Below are 18,705 nucleotides of genomic sequence, written 5' to 3' on the forward strand. Positions count from 1 at the left end.
AAGTGCTGCACTGAGAGCTCCTTTCAGAATTGCAGCTGGTAGCCCCGAGCAGCCTGGCAGGCTGCACGTTTATTTACTGCTCCACTGCACCCCCATCACTGATTCCTTCTCACATTCCACTATCGATTTTTCTGTTCTGTCTTTCTTCAACCACAAATATAAAGAAGTTCCTTGTAAGCCAAGTTGCCTTAACCACTGTTTTGAAGAGCCCTTGGTAGGGTCCATGTCCCAGCCTGCGGCAGACAGACGGGAGCCTTCAGCTCAGCCTTGCTCCAGCTGGGAGCACCAGCACAGCTCCAGCCATGGCAGTTGTGGAGAGCAGGCAGAGAGTTCCAGAGGAGCTGCAGAACTCCCCCCAACCAAATCCTGTGATGTGATCACAGGTGATTGTAGTAATTTCATTCCTGGAGCTTTACAGGGAAACATACTTTGCCTGTATTTTAGAAGATTTCTTAGTACTGCCCTCTTCTATTCACAAACACAGATCTGCAGATGTCCACAGAACTTTCTGGGGTCCCCTTTTCTGTAGTCAGGTGGCTGTTGTGTTCAGTACAGTCTCAATCTTTCAAATTCAGTGTAAAAATTTGAAACTTCAGGAGATGAGGAATTAAGTCAGGTAGGGTTGTTAATCTGCTTTTAGAGCTGTGCATTTCTTTGGTTAAGAGAAACTTTGCTTCTCTATAGTTTTGCAAACACTTAAAATTTCTTCAGTAAATCTTTTATGTTTACTGTCTTGATTATTTATTGCTCCAGTGTTTTTGTTTCTAGTTTATATGCCTGTCTAATGAGATTATACAAGATCTAAAAAGATACTCAAATTTGCTAAATTTTACTGAAAGTTCTGCTCAATGTATGATGAAAATTGTTTTTGGTTTATTGGTTGGGTTTTTGTTCTTCCCCCCCCCCCCCCCCCCCCCCCCCCCGTATGTTTCTCTTCCTCCTGGTCAATGAAAACTAACAAAACTTCTTTTAATTAAGTACCATTTTTTAAGTTTTCATTGTTGCAATATTTAGTATTTAGTTCACATATGAGCATTGTTTAATTGCAGTGTGTACATAGTGCAGGAATAGAGACAAATGAGTTGTGCAGATCTTTTATCCAAGGAGAACTATGTGTGCTTAATATAAAAGGTAAATGCTGCATCTAACTGAATTGGAAGCAACTTCTTTCTGTTGATAAAGAATATTCTATCACAGGCTTCATTCTATGCACAAGCAATGTCCTGTCATTCTCTGGACCAAAATTTACTTCACATGCCCCTGCCTTATGAAGGGGTTTTTTTTCTCATTCCAACAGCAGCTATTGGCACTAGGAAGCTGAATTTATTCCTCCAGAGGTAAAGATCCTCCACCCTCAATGTCAGACAAGTGGATAAATCACTGTAAGCCGTGGGCTTGAGCTGTGAGCTCAGGTACAGTTGATCATCCATGCACAGATGTGACTGCCATGGTTTTTTACAGGACAGAAAGACACCCTGGGACACACAGGTTCAGATTTCAGGTGGGAAAAGGGCACATGTAAAATGGTGAAATCAGCCAGTGAGAATCTTCTCTCAGAGGTCAGAGAAATATGACAGGAAGGGAGTTTACATGTGGAAATGGGAAAGCTTCCTGTGGTTTCTCTTGTCCAGTTCCACATGGAGCTGCCTCAGAGCTTGCCCACCCCACCACAGCTGAAAGGGAGTTGGATTCCAGAGGAGCTCATTTCCATGGAGACCAAGGAAACAGCTGACCAGCCCTGCAGGAATTCTGCCAGGCTCTTATCAACACAAAATTATTAGAATAGTGCTCTAAAGGCAGTGAGATGACTTCTGTGATGGCTATTTGTACAATAAACTACAAGTGATGCCTTCAGGAGCTCTGCTGTGTAAGTGCTGTACCCGGTTCAAGATCAGTCCTTCATATTTTGGTGCATTCCAAGTCACAAACAATAGCATGCAAATGAGCCCTTTGCCCCTTGAAACAGTTTCAGATTCTCCTCCCCAAAAAAATATTAGAATTGCAAATCATTATGAATAACATTAAGCAATCAAAAGCTAATAGGGAAATGTATGCAGAGATAAAGCAGATACTGTGTTCTGCAGGTTTAATGAAAAATGTCCGTTCCTTTTGTAGTCATGCTTTTATTTGATCTGTTTCTCAGGCTTTTTTGTGATGAAAAATCTGAAGAAATTGATTCATAAAAAATTACTATTCTCTGGTCATCTTCTTTTTTAAATATCTATGAAAGTTTGAGTCCATTTCTATTTAAAATCTGTTTCCAGGGGAAAAAAATTATGTTGGCGTTACTTTTGTACTGCTTGTCTTAGAGAATTTGGGATTACCTATTATAAAACCCAGTATTTTTTATTTTCTTTTTGCTTGTGATACTTTCTGCCTCTCAAACAAGCTTTCAATATGACAATGAAATGAAGAGAATATTGTTCCCCTTTCTCTGAAATGGAAAAGAACTACCTGAAAACTATTTTAACATAGGTACAGGCATTTTTATCAGAGCTTTATCAGTCCACCCCACTCCTGTCCAGTCCAAACACAATTATGGTGATGTTATTTGAGGCCAGTGATTGAGGCTGGTTGAATGTCTTTTTCCCCATAATAGCTGGAAGCCACCAGAAATCCTGTAGTGGCTAATTATGAAATTGTCTGTCTCCAAGGAAAATTTCTTCTTAACTGCGTGAGCTGGCCTATTCCCTGGAGGAATAATATTTTATATGTTTCATATAATTATACAAGGGAGCTTAGAAAGTGCTGAAACAAATCCTTTTTTTTTTTTTAATAAGTGGATATTAGAAAATTATAAAATCCATTTTCAACTTTAGACACAAAATAACTGACGTTGAAAGCAGACACAAGGTGGGGAAAAAAATCTTCCAGAATATTTTCTTTTATTCTCAAGGGTTAGTCGAATATTTGCTCTTTCAGAAATGGCTACTAAGGGTGGATTCCATACTGACTGCTGGGTAGAATGGCAGAATCAATTCTGGCATTGCACACCCTCTCCCATGCCTAGTCCCGGGCTTGCTGGGTCGGACCCACTACAGGCCTGCACCAGCAGAACAAAAACCATTTTCAGCTGATCTCAGATATGGGAGAGTGAAAAAAGTGTCCCAGATACATCCAGCTATAAAACCCTATGAAGTTTGTAGACAGTGATATAAGTTAATTGGGCATCACTGTCCCACAGAGACCATATAGAAGCATAACCAGAGCTGAGTCAAGACCTTCTGTGGTTTTGAGTCTGTCAGCTTGCACAGCATCCCACACTCTGAGCATGGGCTGAAGTTAATAATTAGTCTAATTAATCACCTATCAAAATTGTGCAATGTAGCACAAGGGAGATGTGTGGCACAAGCCAGTGTTGGCTGTGATTCTGAGAGGCTGCTGCTAACATGAAAATAGAAAACACCCCTCACTGCTGAGCCCTGGTGAGTCCCAAGAGAGGGTGGATGCTGTCTTGCCACCACTGTGAGCAGCAGATGTTGGAGAGAGTGAAACTTTCCAACTGGTTTCATGCTCAGCTTGATGCTACTGTTGTATTTTCCTCCTCAATTCCTTCCTGTGTGATAACCCTGGGATACAGGGGAGTGGATCAGGGCTGACCACATCAGTTTGGGGCCTTCATCCAGGCCTGGAGCAGGAGCCAGGAGCCAATTTTGTCTCAAAGTCAAGGAAACCTGACTGATGAACAGCACTACAGCCCAGAGGATTCACAAGGTTGGGACAGAGCCAGTCACAGAGCTGCCTTTCACAAGCAGGGGAAAATGAAATATTATGGTCTAATATTACAGTCTATTAGTGACTACAGACAGGATATTTATGGTATGCAGTGTTTAAAGCAATGGAGTGTATATAAGAAAATCTGATTTGGAAAATAAAACAGCACCCACTTTAATGTCATATACACAGCTTAGAACAGTGTTTGACTCTGATGATAACAATTGAGCTTATAATGAAAAGGGTGAAAGCCTCTTCACTAGGTTTCAGCAAGTGCAGGACTATCAAAATGTTGCTTTGCTTTGCAAAAATGTTAAGTTGGCATACATGAATTATTTAAGTAATTCGTGAAAGCCAAATGACTGCAAAGGTACTGAGGTTGCATGTAAATTCAGAAAGACAAGGATACTGCTGGAGACAGGTACAGTGCAGTAGAGCATAAGAAATGCAAACTGAATTGCACAGCATACAAGCAGCATTAAAGAAATGTATTTCAGCTTCCAGTCAGTGAACCCAAACATGTTGTACATTATGCAGACTGCTTAGCAATTTGCATAATTATAAACTCCCCCTGAAACAGTAAACATAACTGCAGAATTCAGTAATACCAAAAAAAAATCATCATTGGCATGAATTGCTTATTTGACTTTTTAATTTTTCCAGGGTCTTTGAAAACACACAGGTTTTAGAACAAGCCAAATAGAGACTTTTACAGTAACAAGAAACCTATACTGGAAAGAAATGGAGCATAAAATAGAAACTTTGTGTTTTAAAATAAAGTAGTGGTCTTGTTGACTTTTGAAGCTGTTTCTGCTAAAGTTTTATTTTACAATTTAGCTACATCCTAAATTCCTCCAAAGAGTAATCCATTAAAGCACAGATTGCCAATATATGAGGGGGTTCAGAACAGATTATCTTTATTGCTGTGGATGGCAGACAATGTGATTGTGTTAGGGGACTCTGCTGTGGCTGGAGAGCAGAGGAGCTGCATTAGCAGCAGAATACTAATATTGATAGTACTTCACAGGAGACTGCAGAGAGCTCTTCCAGGGAGATTCAGGGAAGAAATATAGAAGTTTAAATATGAAAATGAAAGAACTCTCAAGGAGAAAGGAATAAAAAATAATCCTTTTGTTAACAAAAAGAAGAGAGTAATGCATTGGGAACTTTTGTGAGCTTTATGTCTGGTTCATATTTTAAAGAAAGCCTGGTTTGGGGAGCAGTTAATGAGGGAAACTTCTGCCCCAGAGCAATGGTTTTCCCCTGAGGGGACCTGTTCTGGGGTAATTTATGTTATAGCTTCAAGTAGGTTTGTCATGTTTTGTGTAGGGTAAGTGATCCCACTAATGCAAAGGCTGCAGAGCAACCTCAGCCTCTGTAGGCTGCTGAAAGCTCTAACTGGGAGGCAGCCACAGGAAACAGTGGTGGTGCTGCTCAGAGCAGCATTTCTGAGGATCCCTGTTGATTCTGGTTTGTGTACTGAAAGATGTATGAGTAAAAAAATAATGCAAAGATGGAGTGCCTGCGGAGTCCAAAGAGTTCTGAAGGATGAGTGGTATGTCAGTGGTGCACCACTACCCTGGATGTTTCTGTCCTCACCAATTTCATTGCAGGGCTCCTTGTGTGAACTTTGAGACAAGCAAAGATGTGTTTGCATTTACCTCTGTGAGCATTCTGAGTCATCCTCCACTATTCCCCATTCCAAAGCAATAACATCCTTAATTCCAAGCTTTTAAAAAAGCTTTTAGAAATTAAATAATTAAAACAAGCACCAGGAAAACAAACAATTATCAAGCAAACAAAACAAAAATTATAAGCTTCTATGCAAAAGAAATAATTACCCTGGCAGAGAAAACTACTTCTAATTTTTTCTAGTGAGAATGACATAACAATAAGTACTGTGTAATCTTTCTTTTTTCTGTTCCTAGCAAAGACAAAAGCTGCTAGCTCAGGCAGAGCAGGATCCAGTTAATTTTCTGTATCCTCAGACCAATTAGTCAAGTTGAGGAATCAATCTCTGTCAGAGTCATGCCTGAGTATTGGCTCTGTGGGAGGGGAATGGTTGTAATGGCTAATAGTAATTGATTTCAGAAAGGTAAGAACATTATTGGTATATTTAGTCCACATGTAAAATAATATTGTCATTAGGGTAAGATTTCTGAAAGGTTTTCATTTTGAATACCTTTTTTACAAAATAGTTGGAGACTCCATTCTCTTTATTTTTATCTGTTTACTGTCTTCCCATTAGCGTGACCAATAATGGGATTTACATGCTAGTGATCACTAATGACTAAATCCAAAGAGACACTTTATTTATATGGTCATTTCAGGAGGATTAGGAAGGTGTGGACTAGGAACACACACCAATATTAGAATTCTGTTGTACTTCTGAGGCTTAACTTGAACCACCAGCTCAGCTGCTTGTTCCACCCACCTTTTGTGGATGAAGTACTCTGCAAATCTTGCATGGATTTAAGCTGTTGAGCACAAGTTAATGCAGACTGTGAAGCTGTAGGGCAGAGGCTACCAAACTCCCTGACCCTGAGGGCCATTTTCTAAATTATTTAATTGTTTCTTATAGCCATATCCTTTTGTAACTCTCTCTGTATTCCCTGTATTTTACAGACCAAGCCCTTACACCCCCCCCTTTGTCCCTTCACCCATCACTGTTCAGAAACAGAGCTAATTTTGGCAGATTGCTGTTATTACACAGTACAACAGAGACCTCCAGGTTATTGAGGAGTAAAGTTATATCTGCTCATTAACAAGAATGCATAGTTATGATTTTGTGTTGGGTTTTGGTTTTTTTTTAATTCCTCCCTGTTTCAGAAATGGACCTATGTTTAGATATCATTGTTCTGGGACTGGCTGTTCTCCCTTGCTGAACTTGTTCTGACCTCAGGTTCAGCAGGCAGCACTCACTCTCCTGCCCTTGCACACCTCTGAGATTGCAAACACCCTTGAGTTACTCTGCACTTGGGCAGGTTTTTCTCCCATGTGCAATTGCAGGCAGAACTCTCCGAGCGCCCTAATTTGAGGTTATCCAATTCACGTGTCCTCAGCCACTCTGGAAACATGCTTTTAGTGGTTTCTCCATCAGCTGTAAAACTGACAATAATGCAGCATTCTCAGCTGACAAAAGCTAGCAAAGGTAGGTGAGATTGCGCAGGTACTCTGCACAGGTAAATAAAGAGTACAACCTTTTACATTTGCACAACAACTCATGGGCTATGTTTGTTCTTTGGCTGTACCACTTTTATTCCTGCCTTGAGCTATGTGCAGCATCAGTCTGAATAAACCAGTCAACACAATCTTTTCTCCCTATTCTTGCTTTTAGTGAGCTTAGTCATTATTTGAGTAGCTATCTGGATGGAGTGGGCCCAGTTATTCAGAGGGACCGACCTGGGGCTGCCTCTCTGTGTGCAGGCTGGGCTTGTGCCTGTCTGCACCATCCTCAGAAAAATTCTTTGGAGGAGTGGAGAGTCTTTGCTAGGCACCAGGGTCTCATTTTAAAATAAACTTTATGTAATGAGTAAACCCAAGGAGGCTGTTTTCATTGTTTTAATAGAGTTTATGTGCCAGGATCAAATAATGTAAATAAGAACCAATTAAAGAAATCTTGGTGTTTTCTTTAGCATTCTCCAGGGTGCTGCCAACAAGCATATTTTGCTGCCTGCAGCCTGTCTGTTACCAATTGTTACTTTTTACCACAGATATTCTTTTATTTTCCTGTCCATTGTTTTAGTTACTTCATGAATAAAGGGGATTTAATTTGCCTCAATCTTAGAGCTACTGCATTTTTAAGTAATTGCAACTGATATGGGACTATCAGGGCTTAGCATATTATAATATGTATTAGCTGCTCCAGCTGGCTCTTGTAAACAACCTCTTTCAGTAATATTTCATTTCTATGCAGCTGGAGGTTTGCCTGAGCATGCAGCATACATATTTTAGCCTAAAATTGTTAAAAGTAGATTTGAAACGCAGAAATTCAGGAAGTTAATACTTGCCCATACTGGGCAGTGTTAGTGTTCCTGTCACATTGAAAGAATTTTACAGCCTCTTATTTAAAAATTAATTTATGGATTTGAGTCTTGCAGATAACTTATAAAAAGTCTGTTCTGGGTTGGACAGCAAACCATCAGGATTTACAGATGTTTTTAGAGAACAGGGATGTTTCTCCCAAGCTGTCCCTCCCTCTGCTTCATCTCTCTGCCTCTCTTCCTTCTTCTGTGTGCAGTGAAGTTCTTCTTCATAATATCCTCTGGAAGATAAGGCATTAAGATGCTCACAAGTGGCCTTTCCACACCAGGTGCGGGTGGGAGTTCTTTTTTCATTTCTTTTTCTATCACATTGTCTGATTTTTACCAAAAGGCTTTTCAGGCAGGTCTGCTAGGAATTGTTTATAAAACCAGCCAGCACAGCAAGCAGACAACTAATACTGTAATTTTCTACTTTGGGTGGAGTTTAATTAGCCAGAGAGGGGGGTTTTGGAGCTCTGAGGCTTTCTGAGCAGCATGGTCAGTACATTGTGGGCTGCAGCAGTGCTGGATTCTCAAGGTCCGGCTAGCTCCAGCACTGCCAGCAGCACGAGGGGCCCTTCTCCCGACAGCTGCCTTCGGGATAGCGCCCAAGGCAGTGCCCAGCTTGCGGCTGTAGGCACAGCTTGTGCAGGACGGAGTCTGGGAAAAGCTGCAGCCAGCGGAAAGAAGAGGGCGGACTCCAACTATGGCTTAATCCGGACTTTAACGAACACCAGCCGGACCAGCAGGAGGAGACGAGAGGAGGGGATAACAGCAGGTTTTAAAGGGTAGGAGAACAAGGGAGGTGCCAGGCATTGGGCCAATGGGGGTACAGTGGGGAGTGGGGTCCGAGGGATTGACACATGAGCAGCACCAACGGGAACATTCTGGGGAGGGGCCCCCGTTCCTCAGCCAACCATCGAACTCCCCTGCTGGAACATTCTAGCAGTAAGGGTGGGGAGTGAGAGTGATTGGCGGGGCACTGGGGAGGGGTCAGAAGAAAAGATCCAAGGGTTTCCAGGGAAACCAGGGCGGAGTTTAGGGGATCCATTGTCCACTGAGGTGGAGCCAGGGAGACAGACAGCTCCAAAGGCGGGAAGGGAGAACTGGGGCAGAACCATTTTCAGACATAGGGGGACTGGAACAAACCAACCTAAGAACTTAACAAAACACAGTGCAACAGTGGGCCTGTGTGTGTGTGGATGCTTCAGGCCAAACCACCCTCTCACTTCTGGTCAGGGGTTCTTTTTCTGGTTATAGAGAAGAGAGTGCCAGGTTTTACAGATATTAAGGCCAAATATCCTGTTAGACACACACTTCTCCCCTCTTAATTATGCTATTGGCTCACTGTGTAAGCTTCTATCAAAGCACCTGAGGACAGGAATCTCTGTCTTCAAACACCTCTGGGGAGCAGCCATAGTGCTCACAGCTGGAAACCTGACCTTAAGTAGTTCTTAAAGTACATAAATCATATAGATTGAGATGTTCTGTGTGTTGTCATTTTGCAGGATCGCTGATTTTATTGTTTGACTTTGTATTAATCATTTGTTCTTTGTGCTTGCATGGTGTCTGCTCAGAAACTCTTATTCATTTACAAATATTAATGAAACTGTTCATCTCTTGCTAGGTCAGTTCAGGTGCTGTATGTGCTTCAAAATTGCTCCTCTTTGGTGTCTTTTTGAGTGGTATCTTTTCTCTGTTCCTGTGTCAGACCTGTCCAGGACAGAAACTGGCAGATGAAGGTCTTCCCTGCAGTGATGCCTTCTCCATCCACCCTCTGTGCTGCATCTGCTGTGGGTGACTGGCAGCTGGCACGGTCACCATTTTCCCCAAAATTCAGAAAAAGTGCAGGTGATGTGACAGCTCTGTTACTCCCACCAGTGGTGTGATAGTGCCAGGAAATTAAATAAGTTGATGTAGACACAAAACGTGAGAATACAAAAAAAGTACTGATAGTGACTAAGTAGAAAGTGCTGTCAGAGTAAAACCACTTGGGAAAGAAGCATGTTTTCTCTTCCTTATGTCTTTGTGTTATGATAATCTCAGGAGACACAGGATCTGTGAGAAGAAATTGCATGTTGTGACTACATGAGGAAAAGCAGTACTGCAGCAATGGTCTAGTCCTGAGCTTTTGTCAGTGTTTATTGCCTGCATGTTGTTGAGAATGATCAAAGCAATAGCAAGCAAACTGATTCATTTAATCAAGTATTAAAGATGTCTTTGGCAGTGTAATCTGACTCAGAGGTTTATTGCTTGACTTTACTAGAAGACCAGCCTTTATATCTTGAACTTTGTAGGCAATACTGTTTCATGAGCTTTCATGAGTGGGTTTATGGACCTCCAAGAGTAAAATACCAAATAGCTAAAGTTCTTCTACCATGTGGTTTATTTTCTTTGCTGTTTTAGTTAGCAGAAATTCTATTTTTTGACTCTGCCTTAAGGGAATGTGAGTCTTAAAGGTGCTGTGGTTTGTGTGCAAGGGTAGCATCTGCCTTTGCTCCCTGGGACACTCTTCAAGGAGTGTGTGGGTTTCTGAAGGTCCAGTTTGGATTCTCAGTGCTGTCCACAGCAACCAATTTGGACAGAATTCAAGCACACAGCTTATTTATCCCTTTGCTGAACACAGTTTTGCAGTTGTTCTTGCCAGGTGAGTGCAAGTGGGTCCTGCTGCAGGAGTTTGAGAAGTTGCCCAGCTCAGCCCTGGGCTGCTGCCATGCAGAGCAGCCAGCAGGAAGGTCCAGGTCAGAGCCAGAGCAGGCTCCTGGCAGAGCTCAGGGTGAGCTGTGCCATCAGGAGCAGGAGGTGTGTGCCCAGGCACTTGTGCTGTGACAGAGTGGTGACCTCTGGCAGAGGGCTCAGGGATGTCACCTTCTGGGCTGCCAGATGTGCCAGTGCTTTTCAATCAGTCCTGAGCTGGGAAATGCAAGCAGAGTTCTCAGCAGTACCTGCATGCTTTGTGAGCTCATTTCCCTGTGGGAACAGCAGCACAGGCTCACAGGGGGGTGCAGATGTGCTTTTGCTGGCAGGCTTTGCTCCAGCTCCTCCACCCAAGTGCTGTGTGAGGCAGAGGCAGCGAGGCTAGGCCATAAAATCCCATTTCTCCAAGGGGCTCATTAGCCTGGGCTCAGAGCTTTTAACCACAGCTTTCTGCTTTGGAGAGGAGTCACATCGTGGAGTTCAGCAGCCGGGCTGAGAGAGCTCCCCTCTGCAGACAGCAAAATGGGCAGCCAGCCCCAGAGCCAGCCTGGCATATGGGGTGGGATCCTCACTGGGACCCTGATGCTCTGCTGACTCCAGGAACTCAGAAAAAGTGAAAGCATACCTCTGAGGTTATACTCTTGTACAAGGAATATCAAAAACTGAAAATAAATTACCGAAAGACTGGGCGAGGCTGCCACAATAATTTGAGAATTCACTGCTGCCACCTGTCCAACCTACAAGGCAGTGACTGTTTCAGGTGTTTCTTTGTATCTCCTAGCATGAAGAGTACTTAAATCACACTGGCTGGTGCTTCCTGGCCTTTGAGCTAGGAAAGTATAAGTTTTCTGAGCTTATGTTCCTAAAAATCATCATTGTCTCAGACCATAGTAATAAGATACCAACTAGCAAAGCTAGAGATTCAAACTTTTCCTCTGTCTTTTTGATTTTTTTAATCTCTTCTTCTGCAGTACTGGAAAGCCTGAGATGCTGTTTAGAAGCTTAATGCTGAATTTTTTATTTTTCTTAGAAAACCCTATTTTTTTCACTCTGAGTTCAATATCCTATTTATTTCTGAAGGTTCAACCATGCAATCAAAAGTTTTGGAGTTTGGGCTTTTTTAAGGAAAAGGAAAGTTAACATTTTCTTTTAATAAATTTTGATACAATGTCTGGGGAATTCAGCAGGGTTTTGCCTTTGTACTGATGACTACTGTGAATTCTAACAAAATCTAATTTGCATTTGGCATTTAGTGTCAGTAAATATAAACATATATTTTAAATATCTCCATTACTTTATGCTTAATTTGCACTTAGCAAAACCATATTAATGGAAAAATAATTATGCTATGAAAGAAACATTTCTGTATTGATAACCTGTTCTTTAAATAAAACGTTCTTGCAATGGCTGCTTCTAACAAGCTCCTTCTTATACAGCTGCAATGCTTTTTTCAAATTGACTTATTTGCTTTTTGATGTGATAAAAGCCCCTGCACTTATTTCATCTGAATGATAAATGATTGCAAGGAGGGAAGAATACCTTGCAACAAAAGATAGCAGTGATGCTCTTTTCATTACTGATTTCTTATTACAAAGATGAAGTGAGAGACCTGCACATCCAACCTAGATTATTCATTACTCTTCATAAAATAACCTTCACATGTGAGAGTTTGTTTCAGCTACAGTTGTGAAACTCTGCAAGTTTTACTCACTTTTTCAACCACTTGGATCTAAACAGAAATTTTTCCTCCTATGAAAAGTTTTCCATTTGCAGTCTTATTGTACGTCTTTATTACAAGCAAAGAAAAGGATTTTTTTAAATGCTGAAAGGCTAATTTATGGAAGATGAGACAAATTTCTTTTACAAAAATAGACTTTAATAAATGGGGATTTATCTGTTTTATCACATACCCTTATTTGATTCTTTTTTTATTTAGCTGATTTTTTTTTTCTATAGCACAGCATGCATTTGGAATGATTGTCTAAAAGTTGAAAAAAGAACCTTTCAGAATTCCTTAAACCTGTTGCTGTATGATGTCCATTTTAGTAATGGCTTTTCAGCCTCAGCTTTCCTAACATAGGGACTGCCCACAGTGTGGAGTGGGCTGGGAGGGCAGAGCTCCTGTGGACAGCAGTCTGAGGTGTGCCTGGCTCCTGCCTGGGGGCATGGGAGGACTTCACAAAGATCCAGGGGTCACCAGGGCTTGTCTGGTTGCTGAACATCCCTGCTGTCTGCTCTGTGCCTGCCCCTGTATCACCTTCAGGAAGGATTAAACTTGAGAGTAGCTGATTTCTGACATGGAGAGATCTCTGTGACTGGTAATTCAAAAGAGAGAGAGGCTTTTGGTCTGGAACTACCACCTATGGTCACATCTCAGCTGTGTGGCTGCATGCTCTTGTTTTCATGTTTCAAAGTCTAAATCAGAAAAATGATTGAAGCATGATTAAAAACAGTGTGAGAGATTGTGTATGCATGTACCAAGATGTATCAACACACTGCTTTTCCTTCTGGCAGCTCTGAGCTCTAAGGAAGTTCAGTTTTGGTTGGCACATGCATTTTATCATCACTGTTATTTGTTTATATTGAGTATCCTCTATTTATTTATATTGAGTGTCCTCTGGCAGGAGTAAGCTCTCTGAGGGTTAGCACACATGTCCCTGCAGTGTCACTGATGCCCTCTCTGTGGTCAGGATGGAGTGAGGAGTCTCTCCCAGTCTCCCATGACAGGTTGAGACTGCTGAACCCCTTGGCATTGCTGCAAGGCTCACCTTCCCATCCGAGTGCTATTTATTCAAGGCCTGATGGTTCAGTAGAATTTGGCTTATCAGGCAAAATAACGTGGTAATTGGGCCAATAGTAAAAATAATAGTTCCTTTTGTATTCCTCTCCTGACATTTGGATGATCCTTCATCCACCAGACCTTGTTGCAGTCCTTTGGTAATGTTCTCTGCTATTTTAACTCATTTTCCAACTAGACCTAAGCATTTCCAATTTAGCAGCTAGTTTCCCATACCCAATTTTTGAAACATGCTGGAGCCTTTAGAAGCATATAATGTTCTTTCAGTTCACAGTATCTGTTCTGCCAGGCTGCTTTATGACTTGGTACTTCGTAAATCACTTTGGAACACCTTGTACATAAAAACACTATCTGAAAAAAATCCTAGTCGTTGTCTTGTTCAGGTGAATTACCACAGCAAGGAATTTCTGCCACAACACTCTGTCACAGGGGGGTTTGTGCTGATTTTTAAGAATTTTGCATGAGATGATGAAGAATAAAGAGAATAGACAAGCCTTGTATACTCAGTCCACATGTCCTAATTTAAGTTATCTGACTGGGTAGAACTTGGAGTATTGTTTTGAATGCATCCAGAAAGGCATTTGTGAAAAAGAAATCAATAATGTAAAATATTTTTAAGCTATTATATTTTAAATAAAGATTAATATATTGTCAGGAAAGAGGAAAATAATGATACTGATAACTAAAAGCACAAAAATGTTGGGAAACTCCAGGGCAAAATAAAAATCTACCATTATGCTTGTCCCTTAAAAATAATTTCATAGTGCTCTTGTAAATTCCGTTTACAGAAAGTGAGAAGAGAGATGGGATTCTAGAAAATTACAAAATGTGTTTTAAGCATCACTGTGTGATGTAAAGTGACTTTTACCACAATATGCAATAGAAGAGCTTGAGTCTTTTTGAAAGACACTGAGTCCCTTGAGTAAGAGAATAGGAATGAGGTCATCATGTCAAGACGAGGAAAGCAATTAGAAGGATAAGAAACTGTTGAAAAGCTGTAAGAAAAGCTTGACTTAACAAAGGTTGCACAGAAGGGAAGTTCAGGGCAGCTGTAAGCTGTGTAAGTGTGTGCTAGTTTGAGGGCAGACCAGCAGGAAGAATGAACTCCACACAAATATCTCACAAGAGATTCCAAGTCAGAGCTACAATTTAATTGGAAAATTAAAATGAAGGCAATAGTACAGAAATACTGTCTTAAACTGACAGAAGTCAGTACAACCTGACACCCTGTTGGTCAGATGGTGGTGGCAGTCCAATTTAATGGTGGCTGCAGTCCTGTTGGAGTGATGGATGTGGTTCTGCTGAAACTGTGATCCTGTAAAAAGATCTGGTCCTTCTCTGGAGGTCCAGTGTTGTTTATCGAGCTCTTGTCCTCTGGGAATCCAGTGGTAGGGCTCTCATGGTGTTCCAGCCCCAGATTATATCCAGGTAGGAATGTTTGTGGTTCCTCCCTCTGGGCGGGGCTCCTCACAATGATGTGATTCTGTGAGTGATGCAGTGAGACTCGATGGCCCACTAGAGGAGATAGACCCTGGAGGGAGTTATCAAAGCTGAATCATGCAGAACATAAAGAACACTTCTCTACCTATTTTAACATCCTATGTAAATGATACTAGAGTACATACTTTTAGTTACAGCTCTCATTGTAACCCAAGACAAAGTGGAAGATAATCTGACAGGGAAGAAAGACAAAGTTGCAGAAAGGTTCAGATGAGGCTTTAGACTCTTTTTTTCTCATCACACATTCTGTTTCCTGGAATGTTTTGCAGTCCTTCAGGCAGCTGTAAAGTATTTCAGTAAAGCACATAAGTGCTATGAAATAATGAGGACAAGGTAAAAAGAGTAAAGGAGTTTGCACAGAGAATGTGGAAGGGTTTTTTTTCAAGTAACTTCCAAGGAAACATAACCTTACATGTCATGGCTGGATTACATGACCACAGATCTATGCAGGACAAAATCACTGCTAGTTGACAAGGTTTCTTTTCAGATTTCCAAACTGAAATTAGGAAAATCTATAATCTCACCTATCCTTCATGGCTCATTGCTTTGTTTGACTGGTTGGGTAGCATTATGTTTTATAACAGAAAGCTTAATGACCCATGATTCTAATTTATAAACAAGAAATTAGATTTATTAAAAGGCTATCTGTAGAGCACTCTAGATTTGTCTGCCTAGGCCTTCTGCCAGTCAAATCATGGTGGCATTTTCTGGTAGCACTTGTCACTATTTATTTGTTTATGCAGTAGAAATACAATGCCTAGAATTATTACCCTTATAAACAGGAGAGCAGAAATATTTGTAATCATTTTTGGCTGACGTGAAATCTGTCCTTTAATATTGTATTTGCATGTGTGTTTTCCAAGGCAAAAGAAGAAGATTCTCAAATGCTCATTGACCCAACACTTGATGTGTAAATAGGGGATGGAAAGTTCCACTGAAGTGAAAAAAATCTATGCAATTATTACTATTATTTCAATGAAATCCATTATTGCTCATGGTGGCAAGTAGCCAGAATCCATTATGTGCCACCATATTGCCTTTTAATTAATTGCTTTTAGTCTCACAAAACATTGCAAACAGTATTAATGCCTCTTGATACCATAATTGTGTTTAATGCACATTTGGAGCAGCTGCTATACAAAACTTAACACCATAACTGCATTTTTATTGAACCACAACATTTTTATTGCATGTCTCACTTTGGTATTTTATATTGATGGAGCCAACTTTGAAATGGCTTCCTTGTAACAAAAATGAAGAGGCTTTGGGGTTTGTCGCTTCCTTCACCTCCAGAACAGAATTTTAGACATTTGTAATGATGAAAATTATTTTGAAAATTATTTACCGTTGCTGTGGATTTTTTTTTCTTTTCCTGGAACTACAGAGATATGGGGGATGATTTCAGAATCCTCAATCCCTGTATTGCACTTGAAGACAAACTTCTAAGATGGTAACAGCATTTCTCTTTGCTAAGTGGAACATGAAAAGGATTATAAAAAGACACTGGTAGAGTTGACAAGGACATGCTTTTATATAAACCATGACCTCCCCTCTCAAAAACATAGGAGTCTTATACTGTGATACCAGTGAGCTCCGAAATACAAGTTGTTAAATTGTTCTAAATTGAAAATAGTTGTAAAATTTATCCATCTCTTTTTTTTAATCTGTGTTGACTTATCTCTATAGCTAGTTAAAAACAAAGAATGAGTAGAAATTCCTTATTTGAGACTTGCAAAAGAGGGGGGAGAAAGTAGAATAACCAACCCTATATTTGGAAATATTTCATCTATCTTTGGAAAGTCATGCATATGTCTTTGGCCATTATTTCTGTTGTAAAGACAAGATCTGAGATGTAACACTGTCTTTAATATCCCCATTGACACGTGAGACCATGGCCCCCTGTGGTATCTGCATGCAGCTTTCATCAATATGTATTATAAACGAGAGTTTCTTTCTGTAAGGTGAAAAAAGAGGGGTATTTCTAGAATTCTAAAGAGATTCCTACTTGTGTATCCACAAGATGTTACACATTTTGGTGTTCAACACTTGCTCAGAGACCTTTATGTTTCTAAGCTCTTTATAAAGAAGAAACTGTGACTCCAATCTATAGTGTAGCCTTAGGGGGAAATGTGACTCGATTTTCTGTATTGAGGATGGAGGGAAGAGCTCTTCTCCTAGGCTGTGCTATTCCTTGGCTTTGACAAACTTTGCTCATCACTTATCTAGAAAATAAGGAACAGTGATTTTCCTGCTCTTAGCTAACTGACGCTGTACTAAAGCAGCCTCCTCCCTCTGGAAGAATTTATGTTGGATGTGCTGCTATTTTAAACACTGTAATTTCATAAATAATCGTTGATAGGAGATTTTGTATGACTGGTCCATCAGAAGAGGAAGGTCCAGACTGATGCAGCTGTCCATGGTAGCAGTCATCTTTTTAATTGAGTACATGAGTTAGGTACTAAATGTTCTTGCATTTCTCATAACAAGAGAAAAGAGAAAAAGAAAAAACTTTTAGATCCTTTGGGTACTTGAGAAGGTAATGGCAATATTTGGGTCTAATTTAACACTTTCATAATTCTTCTATGTAAAGTCTGATTTACTGGTAGTAATTGAACTGTGTGTTTCACCAGTTTCTGTCAGTACATCTTTTTGTTCCATGCAGGCAGTGAGGAGCAGCAATGTGCTGAACAGAAAATCAACAATACCATCAAGAGCATGCCCTTTAAATTTTTAATTTTAATTTTAATTAGACATGGACATCTGGTATGGACTGTGAATTCCTATTTGCATACCTGCAGGCTATTTGATATGAAGAAATCCCAAGTACCAGATGAATTTGTCTGCAGATGGAGTTTAGCACTTTAATTTAATAGAGTCATTGTGAAGAATGTATTGAATGTGTAAGTATTGTAAAAATTGTATGCCACATAGGTTCTAGGTAGTTAAAAGCTGTTCATTTAATAAATAACACTTTCCCCTTCTGTTGGTTTTCATAATTGATAGAAAAGCAAAGGGATAATCTTGACAATATTACAGTCTTTGAGAGTAGCAAAGGTTTTGTTGAAACCCACTTTGATTTTTAATAACATGTAACCCTTAAAAGGGACTGAAGCGGATATCCATGAAGAAAATACATTGTACAGCAAGCTCATTTGGGCTAAGTTGTGCCTGAGGAATCTCACATCAAACAGTCAGAGGACAGTAAAGTTCACTCAACATTCATAATTACTTTAATGATCTTGTTTGTTCTGGAGTTTAGTTTTAGTCACAGTCTTCATATTAAGACACATTCCTAAACCTTTGTAAAATTACTGGCTTCTCCTACCTGTAAGTACTGAATCAAACACAACACTGCAGAACCTTGAAGTTAAGGATCACATTAACAATTTTCTACAGCAATTTTGAAATTTCACATTCCAGTATAACTTACTGTCATTCTCCTCTGCTCTCCTTTACCAGAAATTCCTCTTGAGAAATGAGAGCTGGAGACAAGACCCATGTTTTGTGTTAGATGTTTCTCTCATTTAAAGTTACAGGTGTTCTTATTTTTCTCATTTTTCTGCTGTTTTCAGGCTGAGGAAAAGGCTGGAAAAAAATCAAGGGGAAAAAAAAGATTATTTAATTATATATTGGGAAGAAAGAGAAAAACTTAATACCAGGAATGCTACATGCTCTGCTTTTTAAACTCTCCATCCCTTTTGAGGTCCTGACTGTCCTTGTAGGGGATTGCTTCAGTTTTGCACATTCCAATCTCAAGAATGCAGCATGAAGTCACCAATGTCATCCCTTCAGCTACCTCAGCAACACGTGAGGCAAGGGATTCATCCCTGTAAGCTGCAGCAAGTGCTGGAACGGTGCCATTTATACTGCATTTTCCTTTTGGTATGCAAAATCTGACACATTGCTGCTGGGAGCAACCAGAGGCCTGAAGTTCTGCTGCTTTAGAGGCTTATTTAGGTCTTGATATATGGTCTG

General features: G+C 40.4%; 1 protein-coding gene across 1 annotated transcript in view; it reads left to right on the forward strand.

Annotated features, from left to right (window-relative positions):
- Positions 1 to 8,231: 8,231 nt before the first annotated feature.
- The window catches only part of ATP10B (ATPase phospholipid transporting 10B (putative)), an 84,897-nt gene continuing 74,423 nt past the window's right edge, over positions 8,232 to 18,705 (forward strand). Inside the window, exon 1 of the mRNA XM_054516483.1 lies at positions 8,232 to 8,524. Within this exon, the coding sequence (XP_054372458.1) occupies positions 8,232 to 8,524 (293 nt within the window). The remainder of the gene's footprint in view (positions 8,525 to 18,705) is intronic.

Source organism: Molothrus ater, chromosome 15 (assembly GCF_012460135.2).
Source record: "Molothrus ater isolate BHLD 08-10-18 breed brown headed cowbird chromosome 15, BPBGC_Mater_1.1, whole genome shotgun sequence".
In the NCBI taxonomy this organism is placed as follows: Eukaryota; Metazoa; Chordata; class Aves; order Passeriformes; family Icteridae; genus Molothrus; species Molothrus ater.